A 20531-nucleotide genomic window follows, 5' to 3' on the forward strand; every position below is an offset into this window, starting at 1 on the left:
CAACTGTATTGCTGCTGCCAGGGAGCCGAAGAGCACTGCAGCCCCAGGGGCCCTTCCTGGTGGAGCTGAGGGCCAGATAAGTGCTCTCCTTTCCACGCCATGGCCCCAGGCAGGCAGAAAAGGAAGGAAGAAATGCCACAGAAGAGAAGCCATGGCTGAATTGCTGCTTGCTCTCTGGCCAACTCTATGTTGGCATAAACTGGTGCCTACCAAAAGGCTGTGCAAGCCAGTGATGTCCTCCACGGAAGGAAAATGGTCCTCCCTAGATGACAGCATCTTGGAGGGAGCAGACCTGCAGGACAAGAAGGGCTCGGTACTAGTCCCAGCGTTTTCCCCAGCTGGTGTGGTGCCATGGGGCTCTGGCGTGGAGCTGTCCCTGGGTGCACCCAGGGTGCTCACTTCAATGTCATAGAGGCAAACCTGCAGCCCCCCAAAGCTGCTGCTTGTTCTGCAGGGGCCTGGCAGGAGCTGAAGTCACCAGTGCTTTCTCTGGGGACATAAGGCTGTGAGTTGTGTGGACACCAGAGCTAATGGATGGCCCTTTCAGTCCCCCCAGGAGAGCTGAGGGACAGGGCTAGCTCTGCAGCTCCTCCAGCAACCTCAGGCCAGTCTATGACCAAGTGCATCCTCACGGGCAGATATTGGGGCTCATCCCACTTAGGTTTGGACACCTAACTCTAAGATCCCAAACGTTTCAGCCTGCCCTGTTACAATGGGATGAATCACCTTGAAGAAGTGGCTTCCACCACTGGAGGAGACCCTCAGAAGCACTAAAGAGGATGTGTTGATTTTATAAGCAAGTGCTAAGGGAGATACGGTGCATCACCTGCATTGCCACAAGAGCTTGTTTCCTGAGCGTGCATCCACCTTTAGTTCCCATCACCTTTAAGAAGTGGTCTCCCACTGGAGCCAGCTAGGAAAACAGCTGGCTCCCCTGGCTGGAACGGGTCGGTTAAAGGAATTCCCAAACTGAGCTGGTCTTGGGTGTACACATTTCTGGAGGGAACAACTATCTCTATTTTGCCTTCTGTGCTCTTCACACTTGAACTACCATCACAGAACTGGATAAAATGTGGAGAGCAGGGTGCTGTGGTGAAAGCAGAGCTTGATCCTCATACAAATGAGCACAGCTGTGAGCAGAGAGCACTAAGTAAGCCCATCACAAGTCCACCTGCACAAGCCAGAGGAGCACAGGGATGCACAGCAGCAGGTGGGAACCCAAATCAAGGACTTGCAAGGAATGACCATCCTGTCCAGGCCCCTCTCAGAGCTGTCCCAGCAGAGCCATCAGCTCCAGTGTCCGGTTGTGAAACCCATCATCATGATGCATTGGGAGCAGCTCTCCAGATCGGGCAGGTCAGCTACTGGGATCTGGAAAGTCCTGGCCAGTGTGACGGTCTGTACCAGCAACTAGAGCAGGGCTGCAGCCTCGGGAGCCCATATGTCTGGGTATCAGCAACTGGGGAGACTGGGATCCAGGGGCAGCTACTGGGCAGACTGTGTGTCTGAGCCCGGCTGCTGGAGGATCCACCTTTTACATATATGTGTGTATATATCTATATCTATATCTGTTCTCACTAGTGGACTTCCATCCTGCTCCACCAGAGAGGGGAGCAGGATGAGGCCATCAGTGCTGACTGTGTTCATGTGGGAACTCTGTCTGTCTGTGATCTGTGTGGCCAGCCATGTATATATGTATATGTACATGTACACATGTAGTGTGTATGCATGCTCTGTGTGCATGCATCTGCTGGGAATACATCTTCAGCCTCACTACAGGTTGGATCTGGGGACGTGCAGCGGCAGCAGCCTCACCTCTCTTGGGCTCTTGGCTCACGCGCGATATATTTTCCTCTAACAACCGCGAAACCAGAAAGGTAAGAATATAATAGCAAATTGATTTCTGTATTTTGATTTGCTTTTTCTTTAGTGTATATACATTCACTTTAACCAAAAAATGCAGTACAAACAAAAGTACATTTAATCTAACTGGCTACTGCAAGGGTAAACACTGATTTCCCTAAATTGACCCATTAATAAACAGTCACTGCAGTTTATTCTCCAGAAACACAGGAAGAAAAAGTTCTTCCAATTCAAACCCTTCTACAAACCATATCGTCTTGTGCTCATGTTTTTCTTGCAAAGTTAAGTACGTAACTAGAATTACTTATCCTCCGCACGTATGATTTCTGATGTTTTGACAAATTCTCAAAACATAAACTTCAGAGAGAAATCCCTGCAGGATGCCCTTGGGGAAATCTCACTCTGTTTTCCAGGTGCCCTAGGGAGGCTATGATGATTTATCCCATGAGCATGGGATCAATGGGACATCATTCTGGTTTCATAAAGACCGATGGAGCCTGGTTTTTGACTTCAGCATAATAATTGCTGAGTGTGGGTCTGCAAATAATGCAGAAGACCTTTGAAATGAGAGAGGGTGGGTGCATTTCTGATACAAAATCATGCTGTATGGTAAGGTGTTGACTGTCCTCATGAGTCTCTGTTAACAATTACAGAATTTTGCGCGTGGACAAAATCTTCCATCAACACCTGCTTGATGATCCTACCTGCCTGTAGTTTCACTGGGATGGAGGAGAACTATGAAAAACCGCAGAAGCTCTGATGTAAGGTAGGAAAATTAAGGATCTTATTAAGAACCTAGTTATAAAGAATGCAGCAAAGACGCAAAAGAAGAGGAGGAAAATAACAATACACACTGAATGCACATTGAATAACACTTTTACACATGAATTCACGAGGAATTTGCGTATCACAGTAGATGATAATAAACACAACAAATAAGGATTCTTAGTTTAGCACTGTGTTTAAATCACATGGCTAAAATTAGCTTTTCTTAAGTTTGCCATTTTGTCTTGTCCATGGCCCATCTTCAAAATGAAGGGTGGGAAAATTGCTCACCATTATTTTTCAGTTTTGAAAGTTTGTCTGAATCACTGGTATCCAGATAAATGGCATAAGAGTCTGAAGTTTCAAGTCCGGCTGAAGACTTGTAGAGGACTCTGATGTATATTAACAGGATGAGGAACTAAGGGAAGTTTTAAATCATTATTGTTGGAAATACCTATTCAGGTGCCAATATCTGGCACTGATCACCATTCTCACAATAACGGAGATCGCAAAAAGAGAATGTGTGCTGACAAAAGGCAGTCTGCAGACATACTCCTCAAGCGTATTTCACTGCATCACCCCCAGGAGCTGCACGAGAAGAGACGTGAATGAATGAGAGAATAAACAGGACTACTGTAATCCGTAAAGAGTTTTAGTGACTGGTGAGATTGAATACCCCAAACCTCGTATGCCACCCTTGCCTCTTCCAAAGGCACAACGATCCCTGGGTCCATCACACCTAGTTTCGATCAGAGGATGTATGGATGGGGCTTCATAGGTACCTGTGGGTAGCAGGACATGACCGTTGCTCCTGTAGATGGTGCAGGCAATATTTGACACCAACATAAAATTGCAAAAGAGTGTAACTTTCTCTCGTTGGCATGGCCGCTCCATCCTCTTGTCTCATTCCCCCCAGTAAGTTGTCCTTGCTTACTCTGGACCTGCACTTGAGGGTCACATAATATACGAAGGCCACCTGCTCTCGCTAAGTATTCTTCATCGGTATTTGTTGTTTCAGTGGTTATACGCACTTGGTTATACCTTAGATCATTCATTCCTTTGCCATATGTGCCGACCTTTTTCCTCTTAGGAATCTTAACATAAATTTAGACACCCAAACTTCCTAAGTGTAGCTCTGCGCTGGCTGTCTACCCTCTCATTAAATGCACAAAGTAAGCAACTACAAGTGGTAATTCACCTCAAATATCTGAGAGCTTTTCCAGATGGATAGAATTGCCCTGTGGAAGTGTCTGACTCCAATCTTAGCAAGCTTATTTTCTGATAATGGTATTGAGAGCTTCTCGATAAAGACATTAGTGGGAGTGAAAGACAAGGATTGTATCATGCACCGAGTTGGAGGAGCATGTTGGCACTCTATCACACATTGGAAAATCCTTTCTACAGCCTATGAAAATGAGAGCTTAAGCTATGTCTTAGTATACTGAAAGGGGGTTTGGAAGGTATAAAATTGTAGGTATCTTTGAGGCTGTTTGAGGAAGGTTGAACAACGAAAACTCCTTTATAGAGAAGTAATGTGTCATTCTGTAAAAATGCTGAGATTATTCTCACTTGATTAATCCCAGAAGTTTCTGGTTAGATATGTTTAATAAAATATATATTATTTAACTACAATTGGCTCTGTATTTTTAAAGGAATGAGATGTATTTTAGATATCTGCTTGAGCAGTTTCACATCAGCTATGCAAAAGACACCAAAATCCTGAGCTGGAAAGGAAGTAATGAAGGGACAATTTGCCTTAAGATATACCCACTTCGGCAATTTTTGGTCAAAATGTTAAAGGTGAACGTGTCAATCTTCAGGAGTTATCTTGCATGCGTGATGGTCTGCAGGGAGGTGGCTGGGATTGATATCCTCTCCCTTTCAACATCTACAGTGCAAATGTCAATGTCTGAACAGGTCATCTACCCTCTGAGGGTACCCATAGTCAAGGTACCCTCAGAGGGTGAGTTGTCCTATCCCAAGCGAAATAGTTCATAATAGGTCAGAAGAGCCAATTTTGTTTGTGGCCTGGGAGGCCAGATAGTCAGCTCTTCTATAGCTGTGTATAGCGTGGTCATCCAAAGCAAGATGGATCTTACTTCTAACGACCAAGGAATCAATGCCAGAAGGAAGGACTACACCTAGGCTGTGGATAGATAAAAAGATACCAGTTCCTAGACTAAAAAGCACAGCCACTGGCCCCCAGGATGTTAAATTCCAAGTTACGCTTTCACTTTGTGATGGGATCTTGTATTAACTGTAGCCTTAAGATGTTTGAAATGAACTAGATGTTTGAAATACAGGAAAAATTGTCAGTGTGAACAAGGTTACATGATTGCAACTGTGGACGGGATATTTATGAAACACTTCATGTGCCCCCCAAAAAATCCTTGTGCAGATATGGGACTTGAAACTGGAAGGGAATCACAGGTCAAAGGAGAAGTTGTGACAAACTGCTTTCTATGAAGGACTTAAGAAAAAAAACTTCTAAGAACTGCTGATGTTTCTTCCAGAGATGGCACTGTCATTGCAAGAAAAAAAATCAGCAGTTCTTACATTTTTTTCTTTTCCATTTAAATTTGGAGACGGTGTCAACTTTTTACATTGATATTTATGAAGTGCAAATTGCATCAGGACTTTTTTCACCCTCTTCCCTCCACATCTCTCTGCAGTGATGTAAAAATGGCTGATGAGAACTGCACTGAGGTGACCCAGTTCACCTTCTCGGGACTCACAGAGCACCCACAACTGAAGCCCATCCTCTTCGCGCTCTTCCTGGGCACCTACGTGCTGACGTTAGTGGGGAACCTTGGTCTGATTGCCCTAATCAGGGTCAGCCCCCAACTTCACACCCCCATGTACTTTTTTTCTCCGTAACTTGTCCTTCTTAGACATTTGCTACTCCTCCACCATCAGCCCCAAAATGCTGCTGGACCTTCCAACAAAAAACAAAGCCATTTCTTTTGCTGGCTGCCTCACACAGTTTTATTTCTATGCTGTTTTTGCCACAGCTGAGATTTACCTGCTCACTGCCATGGCTTATGACCGGTACGTGGCCATCTCCAAGCCCCTGCTCTATGACTTTGTCATGTCTCCTCGCATCTGCATGAGCCTGGTCACTATGTCCTACCTTGCAGGGTTGCTGAACGCCACTGTGCACACCAGCGCCCTGCTCCGGCTGTCCTTCTGCGGCCCCCCAGTCATCAACAACTTCTACTGTGATGGGCCACCGCTGTTTGTTGCCGCCTCCACTGACGTGCGCCTCAATGAGGGTTTAATGTTTGTGTTTGTGGATTTCAACATGGTGACCACCAACCTGCTCATCCTCACCTCTTACGCCTGCATCCTGGTGGCCGTGGGCAGGATGGGCTCTGCTGCAGGCAGGCGCAAAGCCTGCTCCACCTGCACCTCCCACCTGGCAGCCGTCATCATTTTCTATGTGTCTGCTACTTTTAATTACATGCAACCCAGTTCATCAAACTCCCTGGAGAGCAAGAAAATCGCATCCATCTTTTACACCATTATAGTCCCCATGCTGAACCCCATGATTTACAGCCTGAGAAACAAGGAGGTGAAGCATGCCCTAACCAGTTTTATCAGGAGGAAAATGCACTTCTGAAAGACAGTCTCATGTTATATTATTTTCCTTTTTTTCTCTTTCTAAGGAGAATGTTTCATGCAGGTCTCTGTTGCCTTCAAAACCATTTGGCACCTCATATGTTAGGGTTGAAAAATTAATTAGTCTGCTCTCAAACTGTGCCCACTAACATAGCTACATCAGTCTTGTCTCAAGTACAAGCTTCTTGCCCAGTTATTCTACCTCCCATGCAATAATCATGATGCCACTGCGCAAAACAAAGTAAAAGCTAAGTCTATGAGCCAGAGACGATGACGATCTGGATCTTCACACAGAATCATAGGACAGTGGAAGTTTGACGGGACCTCTGGAGATCACCTAGTCCAACCACCTGCTCAAAGCCAGGTCAAGCAGAGAAGCTGCCGAGGAATGTGTCCACTCAGGTTTTGAATATCTTTAAGGATGGAGACCCCACAACCTTTCTGGTCTTTCAGTGCTTGACCACCCATATAGAAATAAAGCTTTTTCTTATGTTTACATGGAATTCCCTGTATTTCAGTTTCACTGGGCATCACTGAGAAGAGCCTGGTCCTGTTTTATTTATCCCCCCCAACAGGTATTTAGACACAATGATAAGATTCCCACCTGAGCCTTCTCTTCTTCAGGCTGATCTATCTGAGCTCTCTCCTGGTATGAGAAGTTCTAGTCCCTTAATCCCCTCCACTGGTCCCTGTTCCCGCATGTCCGTGTCTCTCTTGCACTGAGAAGCTGAGAACTGGACATAGCACCCCAGGTGAGGTCTCACTGACTTGACCTGCTGGCAATGCTTTTCCTAATGCCGCCTAGAAGGCTTTTGACCTTCTTGCCGCAAGGGCTGGTTCACGGTCAGCCCGGTGTCCCACTGGACACCCAGGTCCTTCTCTGCCAAGCTGCTTTCCAGCCAGTCACACTCCAGCCTTTGCTGGTGCCTGGGGTTACCCCTCCCCAGGTGCAGGACTTGGCATTTCCCCTTGTTGAACCCCATGAGGTTCCTCCTGACCCATTCCACCAGCTTTTCCAGGTCTCTCTGAATGGCAGCACAACCATTTGGTGTACCAGCCACTCCTGCCAGTTCTGTATCATCTGTGACTTTGATGAGGGTGTAGTAGCTGGAATTCCCGTCAAAATATTTGTAGCTACTTAGAACCATCACTCTTTTTTGGTTAACCAGAACTATTTGTTTCTATTTTCCATTTTCGTTAAGCAGTCTGACTGCAAACCATATTTCCAGAATGCTTGGTGCATATGCTGAGTGAGCATGAATTTTAATGTGCAGTACTAAATGGAGAGTACTTTAAAAGCCATGATAAAATATGAAGTTTTATTAATTCTGAACAAACTTGCGTTATATATCTGAATATTTTTAGGCTGAATCATAAAATGTTGCATTAACTTATTTGTTGACCACCACTAGCCTCCAAGATAGTAACTGTATAACTTCATATCCTTGAACTGAATGTACTTTTCTGTATATATAAAGAACACACTGAATGACCTATTCAAATTAATTTTCTGAGTCTTTTCTTAAAATAACTTTTCTTCTTTAGATTATATTAAGAGCCAGAGGCACTTTTTCCATTTGCTTAGTTCAGTGCAGAATATGAACCAGTGATCAAGCACAAAACCTGCGGCTCTGAGCTGAAGTTAATGCTTTTTATTTCCTGCTGTGCATTGCTTTATATATAGATATGCTAAATTTTATCAGTCATCCTATTGCTCAGCCTCTCCTCATGCGTGACTCCCCTGAGAGCAACTGCGTTGTGCTTGGTGTTTCTTGACTCTCCCGGTGCTCACACGGGCTAGCTCCAGGTTGCATCGAGGAGCTCACACCATGCCCCACGCCACTGGTGATTCAGGCAAGTGCTCAATTCCAAGAGGTTCTCTAAGAGAAATAAGGTGCTAGTGTTCCCTTCCCCAGCCTGAAGTGAGAGGTTATGAACTCCCCCAAGGCTGCCAAGATGCTGGCCTGCGTGAACAGTGAATTCACTAGGACTGATAGCATTTTTCACAACATTTAGCATTTTTAACATATTAATGTTATTCAATACCCTATCAAAGTGAATTGTTCTCAAGCAGCAGCATGTCTCAGGGAGATGCAAGGCTGCACTGCAGCAGCAGACAGGACTGTGTTTTGACTTGTGCAGGGGAAGGAGATGGAGGGTAAGTGTCGGGATGAGCCTTGGACGGCTGGAGATCAAGCCATGCTTTTACTGATAGAGCTGGCTGTGGAGGAGACCACCTCACAGACTTCAGCCCCTCAGGCAGCAGAAAGCAACTGAGAACCACCAGCACAGTTAGCATCTGTGAATTGGGGTAGTTGATGGGGGTCAGGACCCTGATGGCAACCGTAGGTCGTAGTGGCCCTGATCAACCTCACCTGGTGTTTTCTTGCCCCACCACATGCACACTCACCCCCTCCCATGGACTAGGACCCCCCCATTTTAGGTGGCCTTCAGGCCTTCCCTACGCCGCATTGTAGGTGCGCCTGGCTGCATCTGCCTCCTGGATGGACCTTGGACCTGTGCTGTAGATAGTTTTATTCCTGGATGGGTAAAAGTATGTACATGGTATTTTGTCTCCAGCCACATCTCCTTTTGCTTCTGACTGGACTCCCTGGATGAACACAAAATCTAGTTCATCATCTGTCATGGCTGTGGCTGTAGATGGACCCCTTGTGATGTCCAAGCGCTTGTTGCAAGCCGCTCAGTGACTTCTGCCAACCAGAAGTTGTTGGCCAGGGGCAGCTGCTCTCTTAGCTGCTGGTGGTGTGATGCACGGATCTGTTATCCTTCAGGCTCCAGTGGTAACTTCTGTACCAAGCGAGGACTGGAAAGGTGTATGCCAACCCATAAACTCTCCAACCACTAATTTCAGGGTGTGGAGTAGTTGTGACAAACTAAACTGCCTTAGAATTGCTCATTGCCTTTAACAAAGAGGAAAGTTTCCTTCTCCTCAGTGTCTGTGAAGTTGTCCCCCAGGGGCTTGTTAGGAAGAAAGAGGTACGCTTACTATGAGCTCTCTAAGAAGGTTTCAAGATCATTCGAGGCTTCTTCACGATGCCCAGAAGGGCTTGTTAAGCTGATGACTCCTGGTGGCTGGCCCCCAGGGGGAGTTCCTTGTTTTGGAAGAGGAGAAGTGTAATTTGTGATGGAAATAGATTTAACGACTTAGCTGATGTTGGAGTTCAGGCCTGCTGAGAGCCTTCCAGTGGGTCATGCTATGACTATTGCCTCCACCTACTGCTAGACAAGGCCTCTTAGTCTTGTCAAGGGTTAAGAAATTGCCCGTTCTCCCTACATACACAGTTCATATGCATTTGTTTGCCTTCAGTAATCACATACTTTATCTTTGCCTTATCTTCCCTATCTTTCAGTCATGGGAAGAATATTTTAAAAATTTAGAGAGTCCTTCAGGTGTGGTGGGAGCCTGGGTTGGTCCAGGAAAAAGCTGGTGTCTGGCTCTGGCTACGCCTCCCCTTTTCTGGCTTACTCTGCACTAAATATCTTTGTATTTACCTGCTTAATCTATCCAAGGGCTTACTTACTCCCAAGAGGCTCTGCAGGAGATACAGACCTCTCCGGTACATAGCCCACCAAGTCCAAACTCAATTCTGGGCTTGCTCTACTGACAAAATTCAAGGCTAACTAATGCTCCTGGCAGGTGACTGGAGGGTCTTGGTCTGGGATGGTGCTGAGCAGCAGGGATATCCACCAGCGTAGCATGTCTCTGCTAGGGCTGTGAAGAATGAGCTGTTCGCCAAAGTGGCAATACATCCTAACCCAGCAAGGACCTGTGCCAGATGGCAGACCCAAACCTTTCCCCTGGCCACCCTCAAAGGTGGCATAGAGCAGAAGGGACAGACATCTGGCATGTGACCTTCCCCCAGGGGACAGCGATCGGCCCAAAAACCCCAGCAAGGAGTTTGTCCTCATGTTGTGTATCTTACATGGCGTAAGAGTAAGGGAGTAGTTGAAGATACAACACGAAATAAGCTTTCTCCTTTCCCTGCCCTTGCTAGGAAGGCAAGAGCCACAGCTGGGGCCATGTGCCCTGCTCTGAGCTGCAGGAGAGCCTGGACCTGTCTCTCTGGGGTGGGTTTCTGGGCTCAGACCCATGAATGCCACCTCCAGATGTTGGTGCTTGATAGCAGTGTCAAGAGCCAGGGCTGAAACTACCTCTTAGTTTGGTCCTTCCCTGGGCAGGATGGGTCGAAGCACACTTCTGGTGGCTAGGATACTGCCTAATGAGTGACATTTGTTCACTAATTGCATTTTCCACACTTCAGCCTCCAGGCAGGGTCAGAATGCACCAATCTCCCTCAAAACACCTTTCTAGTCGCTGCAGTGATCTTCCTTAGGCAGGCACAAGAAGTAGCAACCTTGCTCAAAAAAACTGCCTTTACTTTCTGCTGGGACTCCACTTTCTGCCAGCTTGCAGAGGAAACCCCATCAATACAAGTCCCGCCTGTTAAGGTTGGTTGTTTTGTGTTGGCAAACACTAAAAAAAGAATGTACACCAGGAAATTATAATGACAAATTTGTGTATCTGGGACAACTGTTATTTTCAGGTGTGTTGTTAAACCTCAGTCGTGCAGGGTGGGGTGGGGAGAGAGCGTTTGCGTACCTGGAAGGTTGCAGGCATACTTGCATCTATAAAAGCTGAAATTAATCCTGCCTAACTCTGGTAGTCTAAAAACTGATTGTTCAGAATAATCTTAAAACAGGTGTCTAAAAGCCAGTTTTGCTGAATGGATGGAGAGGCAGAAACACAGAAACAAGCACCAGATCACAGATGCCTGTAACAGCTTATTTGTATTTTACATTTTTTCAAGCACATTATTTAAGCATATCAACTTCATGACTTCCCTTTTCTGAAAAAAACCCCTGAGATATTAAGGTGAGAATTGCTTTCTTAGTCTTCCATTCACACACGAATCAGTCAGAGAGTGTGTTGTCCCGGCAGCAGTTTGGATTTGGTATGCCTTTCTTTATTACGGCTGTAGAATTTGGACAGCTTTCCCTCAGTCTGCCTCTGGCTATGAAGGAGCAGGTTTGTCCAGCAGTTCAGAAACCAGTGAGGTATCCTTTCCAGACTTGCATCTGGCAGACCAGCCGGGGTATGCCTTGCGCTCTCCGTGGCGTGCCCTCTCAATACCCTTCTGAAGCCTTTCTACCTCCGCTTCAGCCAGGTTAAGGAACTTTTTGCACTGCCGCTTGATATCAAGCAAACAAATTTATGTCTAGCTCTCTGACTTCATGAATGTGATTCTTCTTCTTCCCTCATTCATAGATAATTCACTGGTAGTTTCGCAGACACTTACTGTAGCACGGGATGAGTTTCTCTGCCCACTGTACAAGGAGCCCTGCGAACCACCTTGGAGCCTGGGGAGCTAGCTTAGACTTAGATGCTTCACTACAGATTTTTAAAAACATGTGAGATGACTCTCATCTTTAGAGATCAGAAAGTCAGCTGTGTCCCACCGTGTTTTGTTATAACTTTCCATACGCTTGATCTAGTTTTCCTGACACCTTCCTCAGGTGCTTCTGGTGATGGTTATTTGACAGGCAGAAGAAAAAAGAGACAAGGCTGGAGGTTATTTCTTAGAGCAGAACAGTTTGGACCACAAAATTAAAGGGGAAAGACAAGCTTTTGGCTTTAAAGACGCTCTATCTGCTTTGGCTGTACATGTCTTAGATGTCATCGGGATTTGTTCTTGCTTTCTTTTCAAGCACTGGTTTATTTAGACTTTGAAGTCCATTGGGAAAGGACTTTCTGTGGGTTTCTCTAGGCTTGAATTATTCCATCTAACTTTAGTCATCAAAGTATGTCTACATAAGGAAGGTTGATTAGTCTGTGGAGAGGCATTCTCCCTCTGTAGTCAGTGGGGGATTCAGATACGAAACTGGAATTACAGTGGCATCCAGTGGCATCCAGATTTTGGCTGTAATGTCACTGAGTAGCAAATAAACCCACACCACAGAAAGCAGGATGCACAGTTGTCCATGACTGAGAAAGCCAGTGGGTGGGGAGCAAAAACACCTATGTGGCAAGAATGTGAGTACAAAGCACATCTTTAAAAAGGTTACTTTAATTGTCAGTAAGTTCAGGAGGTCTGAAATACCCTTCAGCTTGCCTTAAAACCTAAGGATCTGTCTTTGAGTTACAGAAAGAAAACCCCTCTCTGATATTCATGTCTGATTATGCCCTACTCAAATCAGAAAACAAAAAAAATCTACTGTCAGCTGTCCACATGACAAAATAAAATTGAAGGATCTTGGCCCATGAGGACCCAGAGTTGGACTGAAATGCAGCAGGAATTAAGAGGGGCAGAAATCAGTTACAGAGGAAGCAAAGCAGGTTATGGAAACAGGGTTGAGAAAATGCTCACAGCGCAAGGGGATAAATATCAGTTGCAAGCAACTGCACCCTTTACTGGAGAAGATGGCAGTTTTGTTTGCTAACCAACGTAACAGATGCTGAGAAACCTTCAGGTCTGAAGAGAAATCACAGTGGCAGCTCGTGTTTGCAACATAAATATTGGTATGCTCTGAAGTTAATTACGAAACCTTCAGAAGCAAAATACATTTTAAGCTTTACATAAAGCACTTAATTTTTCTCACAGTTCTTTATTTTTTATTTTTTATTTTTTTTTCTTTTTTTCTTTCTTGCCATGATTCTATTGGCATTTTCCACTTCCACTTCCAATGAATTGCCAGAGTGAGGCAGGCTGAAGTCACAATATCTTTATTTAGCCTCTGGGTTTTAGGCCAAATCCCAAACATTATTTAGAAAGTTATTTGTATGCAAGGTCTTTTTGTTTAGGTGCTGTTGAATTTAGCACATTTGTGATTTCATCTCAGTCTTTGTAAAAATAAGTCTAGGACAATTGCAGGTAGAGAAGTAATCACATTTGAGTATCGTTTCAACTCACAGAACTAAATGCAATACTACCAACCCCTGAAAAGCCTTTAAATAAACAGGGATTTGGGTCTATTCATTGCCCTTCTCAGGGCACGCTTCATGTCCTTGTTCCTGAGGCTGTAGATGAGGGGGTTCAGCATTGGGGCTACAATGGTGTAAAACACTGCAACCACTTTGTCCCTGTCCTGTGGAGGCCTTGACTTAGGATTCATGTACACGCAGATGGCTGTCCCATAGAATATGGTTACCACCGTCAGGTGGGATCCACAGGTGGAGAAGGCCTTGGATTGCACATGTGCAGATTGAATCTTCAAGATGGCGGAAAGGATATGGGCGTAGGAGGCGATGATCAGGAGAAAGGGGATGAAGACTATGAGGATGCTGAAGGTGAAGATGACCAGCTCCATGAGGGCAGTGTCGGCGCAGGCCAAGGCCAGCACTGCTGGCACTTCACAGAAGTAATGGTTCAAGATGTCAGGCCCACAGAAGGGCAGCCGCAAGGTGAGGCTGTTGATGACCATGGAGCTCAGCAGGCTGCTGGTCCAGGAAGCCACGACCATGTGAATGCAAACCTTCCTGTTCATGACAGTGGTGTAGAGCAAGGGGTGACATATTGCCACATATCGATCATAGGCCATGACCCCAAGCAGAACACACTCTGTCATGCCAAAAGCGAGAGAGAAATACATCTGAGCAGCACATCCAGAGAAGGAGATGGTCCTCTTCTTGGTCAAGAGGTTCACCAGCATCTGGGGGATGTTGCTGGAGACGTAGCAGATATCTAAGAAGGACAGGATGGCCAGGAAAAAGTACATGGGTGACTGCAACTGGCAATCAGCTCTGATCACTGTAATGATCATGATGTTCCCAACGACTGTGAACAGATAAAAAACCAGCAACACTATGAAAAGAACAGTCTGTGTTCTTGGCTGGGAGGAAAGGCCTTGGAAGATGAATTCTGTCACTACACTTTGGTTTTCCATTTTTCTGGCCATTATTATTCCAGTGGTTTAACTGTCAAGATAAGAAATGGTAACAAAGTCAACTCAAATCTGTTGCAAGATAAATGTAAGAAGAGCTTATATTTCTCTCTGAAGGGGGAGAGAATCTGCTGTGGAAAATAATGTACCAGGCACAACATACCATCCATTTTATATTATCTATTATGGGGACCAGAGAAATGAGGAAATGTTAGAAAGTTTTCTCATGGCACATTTAGCCGAACTCCTGTTCATGTTGGTTGCAGTCTAATTACACAGATTTAACAGAAGAATGCGTATAATTTAAACACATTTTAATGCCCAACAGAGTTACTATCCTCTTTAGAAAATCAAAACTCAATGTTAGATCAAAAGATTATGTGTTAAAATCCCAGTTCTCAAGATCCTTTCTTAACATGGGAAGAAACACGAAACAGACTTCTGGAGTGAAACAATCCTTCAGACACTCTCATTATGACACAGATCTACTCTTTTGGACAAATATCCATAGACCTGTATCAGTTTTTGGACAAATATCCATAGACCTGTATCCTTTTCCTGCAATAAAGCCAAAATTCAGCACACAGACCACATCTAACAAATTAAAGATGTCCAACCACCTTAACATATATCTAGGATCTTATGGCATTCTCATCACTATAGCTCCTAGTGTTCATGTCCTGTCTTTACGCAGTATTGTCTAAGGTGTTTTAAGGCTTTACTGTGACAAGAAAGTTTCCAAGTAATATATGGTCACAGTCTCTGGACCCTGAGTCTTCATGCAGTAAAAGGAGAGTAGCAGAACGCCTACATTAATAATGCTGTGGAAGACACCAATAAATGTCACTTGATAGGCTGTAGGGTATCTGAGACTTCTGAAGGCGGCCGTCACATTTGATGCAGGGATGTTGGAGGGCTTGTGCTCCTCTGGAATGAAAATTGGACAAATGACAGGTCACACCAGGATGTCTCAAGTGGTACCAGAGTGCTACGGCTGAACAAATTATTTGGATGCCTACTTGATACAGTCAATGGACTCTAAAGGGCGATTCAGGTGACCAGCTAGTAGGTGATAACTTTAGCTATCTCAACTTCTCAGCTGTTCCTGAGAACCTGAGTAGCCTTCTGGACTTAACCTTGACAGCTGGTTTATTCCTCACTCGTGACAGAAATTTAGATGTATAACTTACATATAAATGTTTATATGTAGATGCCTAAATCTGATGCCTTAACCTGAAACTGAATCCTATCCTGTGTTTTTAAGACCAAGCAGACTCTCACAACCTGAATTAGCAATTATGCTGTCAAGGGAAAGTATTGCAAAATGAAGCATCGTTCCAAACCAGAAACTGTTCTGGAAGGGAGGCTGAGAAATAATCCTAAAGAGCTCAATTCAAGGAGGCAGTTTGCCTCAGCCCAAGACTACTGTCTCAGGTAGGTGAGATGGCTGGGCCATCACCCCAGTCAAAACGACCGGAGCACTCTGTCTCCACTGCAGCCCAGGGATCCCAGACTGCTCAGCACCTATCTCCTAGTCAGCAAAGGCGGGTGCATCCCTCCTGACTTGCGAGGAAGGATTAAGGTGCCGAAGCACCCATGCCTCTTGCCATTTTAGGTACACGATGGTATCCAAGACATCTGTATGGGTCAAGAACATATGTAAAAGAGCTGCAGAAGACTTGTACCAACTAACTTTTCACTGGCACCTGTGCAAATGTGGTGATCAGCTCATATTTAAACACCTAAATTTCAGTGAGATGGGTCTGATCCCTGATGTTTAATGAGATTAATCCAATTCTTATTCAAGATATGAACTCTCTAGACTAGGTGGAGTCTATCAGTTATGATGTCAACTGTAAGAACCTGAATAATATGAAATATAAGATCTTTTCTTAAGATGGATGTAGAACTTGAGAGACATCTTTCTCTCATTTAAGCACAAATATGCACAATCATTTTAAAGCCTGTGCCCACATAAACAGCCACATTCAACTTCTGATCCTGTTCAGGCATTTATAATTTACATAACTACACGGTGTAGGCAAAGAACAATTAAATTTTGCCTTCAATAAACCAGTTGTGGTAATGTTTTTGATGAACACCATACCACATTAAAAAACATCCTTCAGGATCCAAAAACTGTAAGTCTCTGGGAATGAGAAGGGAAATTTACTCTGGCTATAGTTGTGCTGGTTTTGGCTGGGGTAGAGTTAATTTTCTCCACAGTAGCTAGTACAGGGCTATGTTTTGGATTTGAGCTGGAAATAGTGTTGATAATACAGGGATGTTTTAGTGATTGCTGAGCAGTGCTTACACACAGTCAAGGCCTTTTCTGCTCCTCACCCCACCCCACCAGCAAGTAGACTGGGGGTGCACGAGAAGTTGGGAGGGGACACAGCCACGACAGCTGACCCTAACGGACCTAAGGGATATTCCATACCACAGGGCATCATGTTCAGCATATAAAGCTGGGGGAAGAAGAAGGAAGGGGGGGACATTCGGAGTGATGGCGTTTGTCTTCCCAAGTCACCATTACGTGTGATGGAGCCCTGCTTTCCTGGAGATGGCTGAACACCTGCCTGCCCATGGGAAGAAGTAGATGAATTCCTTCTTTTGCTTTGCTTGTGAGCGGCTTTTGCTTTCCCTATTAAACTGTCTTTATCTCAACCCACGAGTTTTCTCACTTTTACCCTTCCAATTCTCTCCCCCATCCCACTGGGGGGGAGTGAGCAAGCGGCTGTGTGGGGCTGAGCTGCCGGCTGGGGTTAAACCACGACAATAGTTGAAATAACTAGAGTGGGATTCTCTATAGGATTTAGTTTTCTAAATACTTTGGAGTATCTGAGACCAAATGGCTCATGAGAAGTTCCATGGTCTTGAGATCTGTGCTTCTAGATCACTTATCTGCTTCTGAAAATCATCTCCTTATATTATTGACATCAGTAGATATCACAAGCCCTGAATTTTACATCTTTTGATTTCAAAGCAATTTGAAGGATGAGAGTCATTTATGCTTTAGAGGTGAGAAAAAGTAGACAAAAATAAGAGCAAAAGTAAGTGCTTTGCTCAAGGTTAAAAGAGGTTTCTTAGAGAAACCATTATCTTACCATGGCAGATCTATCAGCAGTGACAAACATGCCTTGGACTTATAGAAATTCTCATATAGACTAAAATACCTTGAAATCATCCTGACATATCTCTGTTCAAGATTTGTAAAATTAAGGAATGTTTTTTCTGTACCTGAAAATGTCCAATCTGCAAGAAGGTTGAAACTCATCCAATAACAGGAATACTGATAGCAGAATACACAAATGAAAATTGCAGACACCCCTTGCCCAATCTCCAGAAATGTTAGCTATTTGTAGGTAAGAAATAAATGCAAAGTGGCTTAGTCCTTTACAAAGATTTAACTCATTCAAAGTGCTAGCAAAGTAGTGGAAGAATTGAAATCACATTTCAAAATTTCCCTTTTGAGACACCGTAACCAATTTTAAATGCCAAAGGGAAGTGGTCCCAGAGGTAGCATTGCAATTACTTCTTGTAAGCACAAGCCCAAGCATAATTTTAAGTATTTAAGTCATAAACAATTGTAGTTTTGGTAAAAGTTTTTAACATTGCCTGTTCCAGACTTGGTGAACTCTATGTTACACTTCAACTCTTTGAAGAGATCAAATATTTTAATGGATTTGTGGGATTTTTAAAGGACTGTCTAAACATGGAATTTTATCCAGTTATTCCTATTTTGAGCCAAATGACTTCTGTGAGGGTGAAACACACTAATACTCCAATTTGGGTCTGAAGACATCAAGAGATGCAGAATCTGATACTTCTCATAAGATGAAATCCTCCTCAGATGTCCAAAAGACAGTTATCTAGCTCTAAGCTACTAACTTTCTGTACAGTTAACATCAGAAAATAGCCATTTTCAGAGCACAAGGGAAACAACGCTTCCTCCGTATTCAGCTCAGAGGAATCAGCATTTCTAGAGAGCATTTGATCTCTCTGTTTGGAAAGAGGAGGATAAATCCCTATATTTGGTGAAATGACTTCCCAAGGGCTGGTGGAGCGGGAAGGCAGTGGTGGCACGGATAGTCTAGATAATTTCCCCTAGCACAAGGTATTCTTCTCTTTCCATCTGCCTGGACCCAAGACGGACACCTTAAGAAGAGGGAACTGAACTGGATTCAGCAAATATGTTTGGGGTTTTTTCTTAACTTCATCTGTTTGAATTGCAAAAATTCAGGCTCAGTGACTGGGTTTGTTTCATGACACATTTTCGATGAGGTGTCAGTGCTGGATGAGGTGTGCCAAAGGTTCATTCAAATTTTTGGAGGCCTGAGGGGAAGTGAGACCTCACTTCGGACTTGCTTCCATTAGGAATATAAGCATCTTCAGCCAGGATAAAGAGGTCTACTCATCTCTGAGGAGAGGTCATCAGCTGTAACCCCCTCCTGGAGCTAGATGCTCATCCATAAGTGTTCCTCAAAAACAAGACACGTTCTTTTTCTTTTCTTGTGCCCAACAGCCTACTACACTAGAAAGAGGACAGCTGCGATTTTCTTTGCCAGAGCTGGAAAAATTTTAACAGGGAAGGATCATAATATACTCATCCAGTTTCTGATACTCTTTCTCTGAACATCTATTTTTGGCTGCCATCAGAAATCGACACCCCCAGGCTGACTCGCCTCACACCGCAGAGCTATTCTCATATTCTTACGAGTGGGGCTGCCCTGTTGGACAGCAGCGTGGGAGTACAGACAGCACCATCACCGAACGGCCAGCTGGAACAGGCAGAAAAATGTTGGCAAGCTCTGTTTGGTGATCTTTTTTTATACCGCTGCTTCAGGAGAATCTCCAGTCTTTCCCTGCAGTTGCTCACTCACATCTCTACAAATAGAGTCTTCTCTGACATGCTCTTTTACACCAGGATGCTGAGAGGGGACGCTGAATTTCTGGAATGAGTTCTCCTCTAATTGTATAATGCTATCCCTGTGAATGAATAAAATATTTGGGGAGTCCAAATAAAGTGAAGAAAAATACCCTGTATCAATGAAACCCCCATACTAATCATCTTCTGCGCATTTGCACTTCACATGTGCCACTGAAAATCAGACTTCACCTATTTGCATATCTCGCTAATCTCATATAACCAGCGAGGGATGAAAAGGAACCATTTTCATGTCTGTATTGCTAAAGATAAAGGATTCCTGAAACTCTTGATGTGCCTTCACAAAAACTTCATGTGCCTATTGCTATCGAAGTTCAGTTGAAACCTCGACAAAGACATTGACTTTTACTGCTTAATATAATCATATAGACCGGTTGTAGATGGCTTAATATGGCTCCTGAGCCACTCCGACAATCACTGCCATAATCCATTTCTCATGTGAATACCTTGTATTCTTACAAAGTGTATGTTAGCCAAAATGTAGAACCAGTGCACAAGAATACAGTTAAGTTGTGAATATTCATCTGTTTTCTCACTTCTCCATATTTGCTGTGGAGAAAGTGTTTCTGAAGAAAAACAAAGGGTTTTTCCTTTAAGCAAAATTCAAATACATTATTAATGTGTGGTTTTTTTAATGTTTGCAATGCAACCAGGGCAGATTTTCCTATCTGTCTTTTGTATGGTGCTGTCAGATATGAAAATGTGCAACATGAATTGTGAATTATTTATTTTTCTCCTTTAAAAATACTATACAGCTGTGAAATTTGGGTTGGGCTATAGTTCTGGCTCTAAAATTCCCAAGACTTTGGGGATCAAAAAAAGTTATCATTCAGTGTTTCAGTGCCATTCTCTCCTCCCTTTCCTCTGTATTTTTTTTAAATTCTCTATACAAAAGACAGAATCGTAGAATGGTTTGGGTTGGAAGGGACCTTTAAAGATCATCTAGTCCAACCCCTCTGCCATGGGCAGGGACATCTTAAACGAGATCAGGTTGCCCAAAGTTATGTGCAAAGACGCACATATCTCCCATGACCACCTTCCTTATACCCATGGAGCATTATGAATTTGGAATCAAGGACTTTCAAAACTTCAAACCCAAGACTCCTACTGCAGAAAGTAGCTGAGTAAATCAAATGATGTTTCGCTAAGACACTTGGTTTCCTCTAAGTGGGCTTTTTTCCACTGAAAGTCATTTTTACTCTCTTAAATACTTATGCACAGACAATACGTGAGACGAGCTGTTTAGACGCAGTGCAATCCATAAAGCCAACATAAACACTGAGAATAAGGAGATTAAAGACGAAGACGTAACTATCATTCCCCTTGGACTGCACACGCATACATCTGCACACGCACACGGAGCAGTGTTTATTACTTTGGTGGCACTTCATACAATCATCATAGAATAGCCCAGGTTGGAAGGGACCTCGAAAGATCA

At 44.1% G+C, this 20531-nt stretch overlaps 2 protein-coding genes across 2 annotated transcripts; one reads left to right on the top strand and one right to left on the bottom strand.

The window, feature by feature from the left end:
- The first annotated feature begins 5298 nt into the window (after positions 1–5298).
- On the top strand, positions 5299–6247 carry LOC140652794 (olfactory receptor 5J3-like). The gene is given in 2 exon segments (XM_072864019.1): positions 5299–5490; positions 5492–6247. Coding segments are annotated over 2 exon segments (936 nt in total). The 5' UTR covers positions 5299–5310.
- A 6426-nt stretch (positions 6248–12673) lies between these two features.
- LOC140652795 (olfactory receptor 2D2-like) lies at positions 12674–14148 on the bottom strand. Its single transcript, XM_072864020.1, has 2 exons — positions 13239–14148; positions 12674–12696 (listed from the first exon to the last, which is right to left on the bottom strand). The coding sequence occupies exons 1-2, from the start codon at positions 14146–14148 to the stop codon at positions 12674–12676; spliced, it is 933 nt and encodes a 310-aa protein (XP_072720121.1).
- Between the last annotated feature and the right edge of the window lie 6383 nt (positions 14149–20531).

This window comes from Ciconia boyciana, chromosome 6 (assembly GCF_034638445.1).
Source record: "Ciconia boyciana chromosome 6, ASM3463844v1, whole genome shotgun sequence".
NCBI classification, from domain to species: Eukaryota; Metazoa; Chordata; class Aves; order Ciconiiformes; family Ciconiidae; genus Ciconia; species Ciconia boyciana.

Excerpts from the sequence above, each read along its gene's own strand:
- LOC140652795 (XM_072864020.1), bottom strand. The coding sequence starts at position 14,148 with ATGGAAAACCAAAGTGTAGTGACAGAATTCATCTTCCAAGGCCTTTCC. Across the intron at positions 12,697-13,238 it reads TGCCCTGAGAAGGGCAATGA|AAAACTGCCATCTTCTCCAG; the intron begins ATAGACCCAAAT and ends TGGTTAGCAAAC.